The following is a 12,384-nucleotide window of genomic DNA, read 5'->3' on the forward strand; positions in this document are numbered from 1 at the left end:
TGTGGACTCTGTCTTCACAGTACTCAGTACTTACTATTATCGCTTTACCTACCATGATGTTACAGTGCTTTCTGAAATAAGATATCACCTTTCACTATATCTGTAATGCAATCCTAACACCTACAGAACTGTGTCACCACAATACACTTACTATAATATCAAAATAGCTAATATGATACAGACAACGATATAACGGTGCTTAGGTGCCATTACAATGTCTACAATGGTTCAAGAATCTTTACTTTGACAACGTAGCACTTACTGTAAGATTACATTTGTTACTGTGTGTCAAGATACTTTGCAGTACTCATCACATTACACTTCAGTAGAATCCATTATAGTAAATGCTGATATAGTAAACCACTGGCTATAGTAAACTCTTTTTCCAGATCCCAGCAAATGCACCTGTATTCATATAAAACATGTAATAATCTTCTGGTGTAGTAAGTACTTGGCCAGGTCCCTTGACGTTTACTTTAAACGGATTCTACTGTACCGATCCTCAAACTATAATGTTAACTATGACATCGCTGTAATTACCAAGACAACAAAATACCTATTCGGACTGGAGATGATCTGTGAAATGCTAATAATTCTGATTTGCATGCATATTTAGTGCAAACACCATGCGGTTTTGAATTGGTCCAATCAGATACCCTTTCATGCAGATTTGGATTAGCCCAATTCCAAGCCATGTTCATTTGAATTAAATTTGTATGCAAGTTTGAATCAGTAGCATCTCATAAGCTGTCTCTAATTATGATATCAGGATACTTCTCACACTACAAAGTTGATTATATTGCACTATTTTCTTGATTATCAAAATATAATATAAAGCAGGTAAATTTGGTGGTGGCACTCAACTGCTAACTTGGCGCTGGCACCCCACTTTCCAGCTGCTCTGGTTTTACTCTATAGGTCGGGCGCGGGGGGTTAGACTCTGGTGTATTGGCTGCAGTACTGGTACAAAAGTCCCAGCGCTGCGGGCTCTTTTCTTTTTACCTGCAGCGGGACTTCCAGTAACCACGGTGAGATGGTTACGCACCATACGCATATGATTACGCGATGTGTGCGCCAGGCGACCCAGAGCTTGGGCAGAGGCGGAAGTGAAAGTATGCATTCCAGCTTGGGGCGCTTGCTTGCTTCCGCTTAGTGGACGTAGGAGGAGGGGGCGGTCCAGATGAATGGAGGACGGCTCGGCGTTTTCCCGCCATGGAGTCAAGTCTGTGATAAAGCGCTTCTGAGCACGAAACAATTGTCGACAACACTAACATCTCTGTGACTGTCAGCAGCCCCAGAAGGGTGATGCATTTATGATCTTACGTCTGTACCATCAATTTGTATTGCTCCTGGAATAAATTCAAGCTTCCCGATCTGGTGCCCACGGATGTTTTTCCAGTGTTCTCCCCAGGGCCAATTAAGTGGGCGGGCCGCCCGGCTGGTTTCAGACCCCGCCCAGCTGTCAATCACCCACCCAGCTGCAAAAAAACCCAGGCAGGAGCGCTCCATTGCCTGCTAGCAATCAGCGTCCAGCTGTCGTACAATAGGGAGAGCTGACGCTGTACACTGCAGGAGCTGAGGAGCGCTCCTCTGCCTGTCACTTCACGCTGTCTGGTGGAGCAGGGATTGGCTGGGCGGGTTGTAAGGGGCGGCACTATGCATGTCATCTAGCTGGAAACTTCTGCTTCATCTCTGCCTCCCGCCCTCCAATGAAACAGGCTTTATTTTATGCTGGCAGCTCTCTGGCCAATGGAAAGAGAGGCAGCCAAGCAAGCACGCCCACACATCTTTCTCAGCAGCCTGCAGAAGTTACGAGAGGAGAGAGACCATGTGCGTTCCTTCTAGAGATGGGAAGTTCGGATCTTTTCAATGATCCGGATGATTCGAATCGGATCATTGAAGAGATCCGGATCTTTGATCCGAATCTCGGATCATTTTACTACCGGAAGCATTCGGGGTGAAATGAACAGCAGGACAGGTCTGTGGACAGGAGAAGGGGAGGGAGTGGACACACAGAGAAGGGGAGAAGATGGACAGAGGGCAGGGAGTGGACAGAGATGGGAGGAGGGACGAGCAGAGAGCAGAAATGTTTGCACGTAATACCCACATGCTGCAAATCACATGCTTTACATATATTTCACCTATATGTTCATCTGTACACTTTGAAAGAAAAGGTCGCACAGTGAAAGAAAGCATTCCCAGAAGATAAGTGCAGCTGTGCCGAGTGCAGGAGGATTATATTGCCTTTCAATCACACTGTCTGCAAAGTTACTGAGCTGTGCTGAGCCAAAAGCTTCCCATGTGTTCACTGTGCAGCTCAACTACGGAACAGCCAGCCTATAATGGGCAGCACGTTATAGCCAGTATGTGTGCTCTACACATATCTGGCAGTGGCACCCATGTCCCCTCTCTCATCTACCTGTCTCCCTGCAAGGCTGCCTCCCTTCCAACAGAGCGATCCTTGCTTCCAGGACCCCGCTGCCCGCTGAGAGGGGGCGTGTCGCTCCTGGCCCCGCCCCTTTTGCGATCCGAATCGTTCATTTTGATGATTCGGATGATCGACTCATAAAATAGATTCGGATCAAAGATCCGAATCGTTCATGATCCGGACAACACTAGTTCCTTCTGCAATCAGGGACAGTCAGTCAGAAGCGAGTCCTTCATTCACCATCCCCGCAGACAGCAGATAACAATGCCGTTCAGATAAGGAGCTGCTGGTCTAATCAGCTAGTAGAGGTGATATAACTTCAGAGCTCAGACGTTTGCTAGGTTTGCTTTATTTTGTTTACGTTCAGTTCGGGGGAGGATAGAATTACAGGGCATGTAGAGTGACAGGGTGTTTCCGAGGCAGCCTCCTCTGCACTCAGCTCTTTTCTGCTCCGAGTCCCAAACTTAAAGTAAAAAAAAACAACAACAATCTTCTCTCCTGCCGTGTCTACCCCCCAGCTTACATCCTGTCAGTAATGATCCCCCTCCCCCTTCAACAATCACTCTGCAGCAACAAAGTGGACCTGAACTCTTGCATAGAAGGAAAACAGTGAAATGTACCCTGCATGTATTTATAGAGTCTGGCCTGTATAATTACCTCTCTTGTCTAATCACAATTTGTAGTTTTATTTCTCCCCTGTGTCACCTGACTGCTATTGCAGATCTAATTTGAAAGCACAGAAGGTTAACAATGTCTGCTTCCTTGAAAGCAGGAAGTAGAAACAGTGCAGATTTATTGTAGAATTTGTATCGGCTGTAACAATGAAATGTCTTCCATTAAAATGTATTATGTTGTTGCTTATCTTTTAGAGAAGAGAGGAAGTTCTGAGTGCTGGTCTGCTTTACAGGAACCTGAGCACCATAATCTGAAATACTTTCTCCCTAATGCTAGGTACACCCGATGCAATTTTCTGACAGATTTACTGTCAGATGGACTATTTCCAACATGTCCAATCTGATTTCTGATCAAATTTCCGCTCGATTTCCCATAGAAGTAAACGGAAAATCGATTGAAAATCAGATTAAACATGTTGGAAATAGTCCATGCGACAGTAAATCTGTCAGAAAATTGCATCGTGTGTACCTAGCAGGTACATCGGCTCGTCTCCTCATCCTCCCCCTATGCTGTAAGCAGAGTTGTCCTGCACTTCCCCGTCGCACGCCACCCGGCTACTTTTTCACGCCACCCGGCTACTTTTTCATGCCACCCGGCTGAAAAAAAATCCTGGGGAGAACACTGTTTTTCTATTGATGTGAAATGTACAGGTCACTCCGCTGTAGTATAATCAAGTTCCTGCGGGTTAGTTTGGGCTCTGGTGTATTTGATTCAGTCTTAGCCACCTGGTCATGGTATAGCCAAGGCCCAGTGATTTGGGGACTGGCTACATTATAGCCAGATGCTGTATGATTTGAGGCTTGTGTTAATGCATCCTTCAAGCAAATGTATTATTATTTGCATCTTGAAGTGACCGGCATGTTTAAAGCACCATACGCATGCTGATTCAACTGCCTCAGCTGATAATTTGGCATGTGTAGAGTGGCCTCCAACCGTCACCTTGCAAGAGATCCACCATGCAGATCAACTTGCTCAAGCGGTAGCCAATACTTTTGTTGGCACTGCTTGCCCCACCCACCGCACAACGCCATATCTCCACTGCTCCATCGGCCCTCCGCTCTCCACATAGCAACAGAACGTGTTGCCAGCTGCAGAGCTTACTTCTGCCTCCTTACAGCCTCAGCCCAGCAGTGCTGCCTGAGGAATCGGCTCCTAAACCCTCTCGGGAAATATTCATCAAGAGCTTGTTTTCTTTTTACGCCTTTCTTATAGCTGATTTCTGCTACCTGTTTTTTTCACCTGCTTGGCAGCTGTCATCTTGTTTTTGCAATGTCAGCACTAAGAACAGGAAAAGTTCTGAGTATTTTAAGCCTGCTTTGCACAGTTGTCTAATTCTGGTATCTGGAACACTAAATAATCACTAAAGAACCTATTTCTCATCAATCATTTTTAGAGGAAAAGCATCAATCCATTTTAGAAAGGTTTGGTGTAAACAGGAAGCACCATATTTCTCTAAATATAAGACATTTTTTTTTTGTCCACAAAACTGTGAGTGTAAGGGGGGTGGACGGTGCATCTTATATTTCAAAGACACAGTAAAATGTTGTGCAGAGTGAGCAGCTAAGATCTGACTTGATCCCTGCCACCTTGCTCCTCTCCACCTCATTCCGGTCCTGCTGGTAGACAGGCTCCTCTTCTCCTCCTGCAGCTGTGGCATCACTGTACACTGCGGCCACCTGCTCCTATTCCCGCTCAGGGACCTCCATTCCGCTTGTGGCCTCTGTCCTTTATATTGTTCCTGTACTGTAACGGCATGACGTGCATGTGTATATAGTTAGCTGAATAGCGGCAGGCGGCCGCTGTGTACAGTGATGTCACAGCTGCAAGATCGGAGTGAGGGGGAGAGGAGCGTGGCGGTAGGATCGGGGAGATCAGAGTGTACTGTAGTTCAATGTATTATAGTGTAGCTTAGCTAGTGGGGCAGCAGGGGTTAGTGTAGCGTAGTTTAGTGTATTATAGTATAGCTTAGTTAGTGGGGGAAGCAGGGGGTAGTGTAGTTTAGTGTATTATAGTGTAGTTTAGCTGGTGGGGCAGCAGGGGTTAGTGTAGTGTAGTGCAATGTAACTGGGCAGTGTAGATAGAGTAGCTTAGAGACCAATTGCGGGGTCATAACATGCCCCTGCACTACAGACGTGCGTCGGGTTTAGTATTTTTCCTGATTTTGGTCTCAAACCCTAGGTCCGTCTTATAGTCCGGGGCGTCTTATATTCCGAAAGATACAGTAGCTGTAACTGCTCATTAGCTAGTCACTTGAGTACAGACCATTACTAGAAAGTCTACATGTAGCGACTTTTCTATCCTGGGGGCAAGATGCCGTTAAGAGTGTTTTTTTTCTTTTTCATTTTGTGTTTAACTATGTAATTTCTTTCCTTTTAGGACTACCAGACCTGGTTGGATCTGCGTGAACTGGAGTGCAAGATAGGAGAACGCTTCATCACCCATGAAAGTGATGACCTGCGCTGGGAGAGTTATGCCGATGAGCATTGTATCCAGTACCCTCCCCACCTCCTCCCCCCACCATCCAGCGAACATGACGATGCAGAGATGAGAGCATTGGGGGAGAGAGTCAGCATTCTCTGACACCGCTAAGCCGTCTTCACACTATACCACCCCACCCATTAGAAGAGAACAACGACAATAGGGAAAGGAGAATGAAAGGCAGATGTTAGATATTGAATGTACAGTATTCATCAATTCATTCTGGCTGTGTGCATCACTCCGCAAGTCTTATAACATACCTCTGGGCTGTATCCCTCTCGCCACCCTCTCTAGTAAAACCTTTCATAAGAGCCTAATGAAGACACTCCATTGGAGAAGTGTAGAAAGGGCATCCCTTATGTACCGAGGACACTTGGAGTCTTATTGGGATAGATGGGGAGCATTGTAGGCACAATTCCATCTCCATTATCATGATTGCATTGGATCTTAAGCTCTGAGATGACGATAAAACCTGCAGTGCATTGTGGCCCCAGCTTAGGTCGTCGGCGTCTGATCTGTGACTCCATTTTACCGAAAGCGCGCAAACAGAATACAGTCTGTCTGCCCTCACCATTATCTCTCTGATTTTAGTCAGAAATGATTGAGAATCGAGTATTTCTCATGAGGTCAAAAGGGAACCATGCCTGTCTGTTGTAGTGACAGGGAATAAAGTTGCCGTCTGCTGGGACTACTTCATAGTCACTCCATAATGTGTTGCAGGCACAATGAAGCACAGGGGCTAATCTTGTCGATCACATGTATGTCTGTATTTGAAACTCCAGAGGAAGCTGTGTGTTGGTTTTTATTTAATTCCTAGCCTGAAGGATGACCTCGATTTTTACTGTTTGCACAGTGAGATGCCGGACAGGGATTAGGAGGTCACAGGAATTGCCCAGTAAGTCTTCTAGCCTGGGGCAGGCTGAGCAGAGCAATGAAAATGCACTTTTCCAGGCTGTGTCATTAGCTGCACAGCAGTTGATGTGTCTTGTACATCACAAGCGTGGTTCACTCTCTAGTGACAAATTTCACAAGGACCAGTGCTCTGTTTCGGGCCGTTTTTAAATGAGGTATTTTGGGCTTCACCTCTTCTATAGCCCCTGATTTGGTTTCGTTCTCAATTTTGCTTAATTATATAAAAGGAAAAAAAAAAGTTACTAATATTTTTTCTAAAGGTCAAATAAAGTGTATTTAGCATCTTTTCTCAGTATGTTCCATATTATACTCCTCTGGCAGATTTTAGGCTATATTCTTACATTTCTATCCTGAATAAAACCAAAATACTGTGTTATTACTTTTTTCCTATGTATTTTACAGTGACTTTTTTTTATATGTTGTCTGTGCTTTGTTTGGATGCTTCTTTGTCATGTTCACGTGTTTTAAAGTAGGCTGCCTCTATTGATAAGTGCAATGAGTGATGGGTGTTGAAAGTTCTGTGTATTGAGAGATGTGAGAGGCTTCCACTTAGGCTCGGTCCACACTTGTCCGGTTCCAGATCGGATCCATATCAAATGGATCAGTTTTTCTGAAAAACTGATGCGTTTGACATCGATCTGATCTGGATGTAGGGCACGTTCCACATCCGCGCATCGTTACGTACGTGTCGGCTGCTCACCTGTCTCAGCGCCACCTCTCGTCCCACCGCTCGGTCTCTTCTACAGCCTGGAGGCCAGCAGAAGCATGGCTCTCCATAGGCTGCAACAGGCCAATTCTGCCTAGCAACGGGGGTAATTTTAATTGGTTCAACGTGAACCAATGAGAACTCTCTGTTGAGGATTCCCATTAGTCTGTTACAGCCCCATGGAGAATCCCCATGCTTCTGACGGCCTCTGGGCTCTTCAGAATGGATAGAGTATCGAGTGGTGGTGATGGACGGCGGTCCCTTGGATGTGTTTTTAAAATAAGTGTGAACCGGCCCTAAAAGAAGCTGCACATATCCTGGTCTGCTTTCACTTGGGGTCCAGACTTAGAGTGGAGCAGGTTTCATGTCACAGCTTCCCTCAATGCTGTGCTCACTGGCTGCCAAATGTGGTGCGCAGCATGCCAATCTAGACACTAGTGAGAAAAACACTTTCTAATATGATTGGCCAATCACGGCCCAATTTTACCACTTCTGTGTAGGATCAACAAATACTGAATACTAGGAGCGGATTGTGTAGGTAAACCCTCATACTATATGGAGGTGGTAAAATTGGTCAGTGATTGTCCAATCATAATTGGAAATGTGTACCAGACTTTAGGCCTAAAGGTGGCCACACACTATACAATTAAAAGATCCAATTTTTCACCAATTCGCTAATTTTGATCGCTTGTCCCGAAAAATCGATAGCTTTTCTTTGTTTTTGATCGATAAATCCGATCGAATTTCATGTTTTTTTTTTACTTTTGGAGATTAGACATGTTGGAAATGTCAGACCAACTTTGTCAAGAATTGTATGGTGTATGATGGATTGTCAATTACTTCATGTACAGTTCCAATCAATTTTTTGTGAGCTTTCAATTATTTTATTCATGATTGGGGAAAAATTGAACATAGGTGTGTGGTACATTGTTTAGATTTTTGAATTGTTACAATAAGTAAAAAAAATTGATTGCTATTCTTGAATTGAACAGATATTTAAAAAAAATGGTGTGTGGTCACCGTAAAGGATTACTGTAGGGGGCAAAGGGGAAAAAAAGAGTGAACTTACCTGGGGCTTTTAATGGTCCCCCCACAGTCCTGCCGCAGCCCACGCAGCCAGTCACTGATGCTCCGGCCCCCGTCACCGGTTACTTCCAGAATTTACGACTTTAATGTAGCAAAAATGCTGCGCCTGTGCAGCCTTCTCTTCACTCCCACCGACGTCCCTGAGAGAGTACTTCGCAGGCGTCAGCGGGAGTGTGGAGAAGGTTGCGCAGGTGCAGTGGCAAATTTTGGAAGTGAACCGGCGGTGGGGAGGACGTCTGCGGGGGACCAATAAAAGCCCCAGGTAACTTCAACTTTTTTCCCCTTTGCCGCCTACAGTAATCCTTTAAGTCTGCACTGCGTAATCTGTGACTGCAGAGGCCAGCTGAAACTTTGCAAGCCTCAGTTGTGTACCTTTTTTTTTTTTAACTTCAAACTGGTAGCAAGAGGTATATTATGTTCGGTATTACTAAGGGTGCATACACACATAATTTTGCCTGGCCAATCACTGGCCAACAGATTTTGAATACTATGAACAGATTGTGTATGTAAGCTCTATTACTACATAGAAATGGTAAAATTGTCCAATTAAAATTGGATGCGTGTATGAGGCTTGAAGCCTAATAGCCAATAACTGACCAATTTTACCTCCTCCATGTAGTATGAGGGTAAACAAATATCGAATGGTAGGAGTAGATTGTGTAGGTAAGCCCTCATAGTGGCTGGTCAGTGTAATGGTTAATGACTCTGCCTCTGACACAGGAGACCTGGGTTCAAATCTGCCTGTTCAGTAAGCCAGCACCTATTTCAGTAAGGCGTTTCTTGGGCAAGTCTCCTTAACACTGCTACTGCCTACTGAGAGCGCTCTAGTGGCTGCCTCGCAAGCGCTTTGAGTCCGACAGGAGAAAGGCGCTATACCAATACTGCAATTATTACTACATGAAGGTGGTAAAATTGGTCAGAGATTGGCCAATCATAATTGAAAATGTGTACCAGGCTTTAGACTTAAGGTAGCCATACAGCTAGTGATGATATCACTTGCATCAGGCATCGGGGAAACATTTAACATTGGGAGGACATCGCAGGGGGTTCCGATATCACACGCCGTTACCACCGCGCACCCAATCCAGCAAGTCGGCCCTACATCTGCTATTGACTAATGCGACCAATTTTGGAGCAAAATTGGTTTGTCAGTCAGGCATGCACTTGGCAGCACTAATTTTCATCCGATTCGATTATAATTGAATTGGATGGCCACCAAGTTGCCTGATATATGGCTACCTTTAGAATTAAGAGTGTACAATTTTGAGTATAGCCAGGCAGAAATCCTTTTAGCCTATTATTATGTGCCCTAAGATCCTGCAGTTATTTGCTGGATAGTGTATTGGTTAAAGGAGAACTGTAGTGAGAGGTATATGGAGGCTGCCATATTGATTTCCTTTTAAGCAATACCAGTTGCCTGGCAGCTCTGCTGAGCTATCTGCCTGCAGTATTGTGAAGTACACCAGATACAAGCATGCAGCTAATCTTGTCATATTTGACAAGAATGTCAGAAACATCTGATCTGCTGCATGCTTGTTCAGGGTCTAGGGCTAAAAGTATTAGAGGCAGAGGATCAGCAGGACAGCCAGGCAACTGGTATTGCTTAAAAGTAAATAAATATGGCAGCCTCCATATACCTCTCACTACAGTTCTCCTTTAAGGGCACCACCTCTAACACCAGAGTTTGCATCTTGGCTGTTCCAATTCAGTAAAGCAGTACCCATTCAGTAAGTAGTCCTTGGGCAAGTCTTCATAACACTGCAGGGTGCCCTATTGAGTGCGCCCTTAGTGGCTGCAGCTCTCAAACGCTTTGAGTCCAACAGGAGAAAAGCACTATACAAATGTTGGTATTATTAAAGTAGAGTATTATTAAAAGTGCTGCAGGCAATCTCCTATGTTGCCATATATTCTCAAATATATGAATGATTTTATAGCGCCATTATCTTTCATTGTGCTGTGCTGTGTAAGAAAACAAACATGGGTTCATAAAATACAGATATTGGTTATAATGGCTATACGTAGTGATTAACAAAATGCACAGCAATGTACAAGACGCAAAGCAGAGAAGCCTGCCCCTTACTAGCTTACCGTCTAAAGAGACTGATTTGAATATAAGCCAAGGTACTTATTTGAGGAAACAGGAATGTTGCTTGAATCCAGCCCTGACTGCACTTACATAAGTGTAAAGAAATGCACAGCCATTATGTGTTGCTAATGCCCGAATACGGTCTGCACATGCCTCGGAAAATGAAACCGCTCATGCACAGCCTTTTCCTTCATGCACGAGCGGTTTTGTTCAGAGCATGTGCAGACGTTCTTGTGCATGCCCTGTTTGGAGAAAAAAGAGCAAAAAGAAGAGGGTCTCGGGCAGCAGCGATGGACTCTAGTATCTGGGAAGGCTCTGGACCATTCAGATGCTTCCCACTGTTTAGCTAAGGAACTTTTAAACTTTTCTTCCTCACAGGTTTAAATGCATCCCTCTTCCACATCCCTCACTGAATCTTCTGCAACCATCCACCTCCTTATTTCCGGTGTCCCCTGTTAGAAGTCCATTGGCTGATTTCCCCAACTTGCAGGGTGGAGCAGTACGGAAGCATGAAGAACACAGGTACCTGTCTGTTCCAGAGGTTACAGATGTAGATCTCACCAGTTCAACACTAGTGGTGGTAGTGATGTCCCTAAAAAGGACTGCACAGAGCCTGGTCAATTTCTGCTAGAATGGAAAGGTACCTGAGCCATCCGTGCTTCTCTGTCATACCACTTTGTGGGCAGAGCAGCTGGGGGGCTTTCAACAAGGTACAGGAGGAATACATGGCTTTGATGCTGTAGGACTTTCTGATGGGGAGAGAGGCAGTCTGGGTTTAAAGGGGCACTATGGTGAAAAATTTAAAATATGTGCATACATAGACAAATAAGAAGTATGCTTTTCCAGAGTAAAATGAGCCATAAATTACCTTTCTCCTATGTTGCTGTCACTCACAGTAGGTAGTAGAAATCTGACAGAAGTGACATCTTTTGGTCTAGTCCATCTGTTCATAGGGATTCTCCGCAAAGCTTTTATTCTTTATAAAGATATTCCCGAAAAAAAATTAAACAATGATGCTGGCCAGCTTCCCTGCTTGCTACACAGTTTTTTGGCAGTTGGACAGAGCAACTGCCATTCAGTAAGTGCTTTTGCAAATGAATAAATCCCAGAGAATCCCCCATGAAGAGATGGACTAATCCAAAACCTGTCGCTTCTGTCAGATTTCTACTACCTACTGTAAGTGACAGCAACATAGGAGAAAAGTAATTTATGACTCATTTTACTCTGCATAAAACGTACTTCTTATTTGTTTATGTTTGCACATATTTTAAATTTTACAGTTTTTCGCCATAGTGCCCCTTTAACCACCCAGGTGTTTTGTTTTTTTGCGGTGCTTGGCCGCGGGTGGGGTTTTTTTCACCTACTTTCTTTTTTTTATCATGTAGCTAGCCTAGCGTTAGCTAATGTATAAACACACATTTACATATTGTGGGAACTGCTTCGGGGTTTCGTCGCTCGCGATACCGTCGTGCACCCAACTGAGCAAGTCTGCACAACATTTTTGTAGCATGTCTGACCGATTAATGCGACCACTTTCGGCCCGAAATTGGCAGCATCGTCAATTGGGCATGCACGTGGTGGCACTGATTTTTATCCGATTTATAATCGGATGATCGATTGCCTGCTAATTCGCCTGATGTATGACCACTTTTAGTTTTTGCACTGTGTACTTGCATTGCTCCATGAGCTTGCTACATCAGTTATTGTCTTGATTGAGTAAACTGCTATTTTATCTCAGGGGGCTGGTGCACACCTAAAAGTGCTAGCAGAATCGTAAACGCTAAGCATTTTTGGAAGCGATATTTCAGAGCGATTTCAGGCATGTGCCTAGCGATTTTCTGGGTATGCCTAGCAATTCTTGGAGCATTTTGTTGTAGCAGTTTTTAAGTTTTGTACAGTTTGAGCTGGAAGTGAACAGCCTCTAAAAAAAAAAAAAAAAGGCTTGGAAAATTGCTCTGCTATAGCGTTTTTTTTTTTTAGAGCGATTTTCCACTTTTCCTAACTACTAATACT

At 44.4% G+C, this 12,384-nt stretch overlaps 1 protein-coding gene across 1 annotated transcript in view; it reads left to right on the forward strand.

The window, feature by feature from the left end:
• The window catches only part of PRKD1 (protein kinase D1), a 256,322-nt gene extending 249,450 nt beyond the window's left edge, over positions 1-6,872 (forward strand). The window contains exon 17 of the mRNA XM_068253887.1: positions 5,480-6,872. Within this exon, the coding sequence (XP_068109988.1) occupies positions 5,480-5,683 (204 nt within the window). The 3' untranslated portion in view covers positions 5,684-6,872. The remainder of the gene's footprint in view (positions 1-5,479) is intronic.
• The last annotated feature ends 5,512 nt before the right edge of the window (positions 6,873-12,384 follow it).

The sequence above is a fragment of the Hyperolius riggenbachi genome, chromosome 9 (assembly GCF_040937935.1).
Source record: "Hyperolius riggenbachi isolate aHypRig1 chromosome 9, aHypRig1.pri, whole genome shotgun sequence".
Taxonomy (NCBI): domain Eukaryota; kingdom Metazoa; phylum Chordata; class Amphibia; order Anura; family Hyperoliidae; genus Hyperolius; species Hyperolius riggenbachi.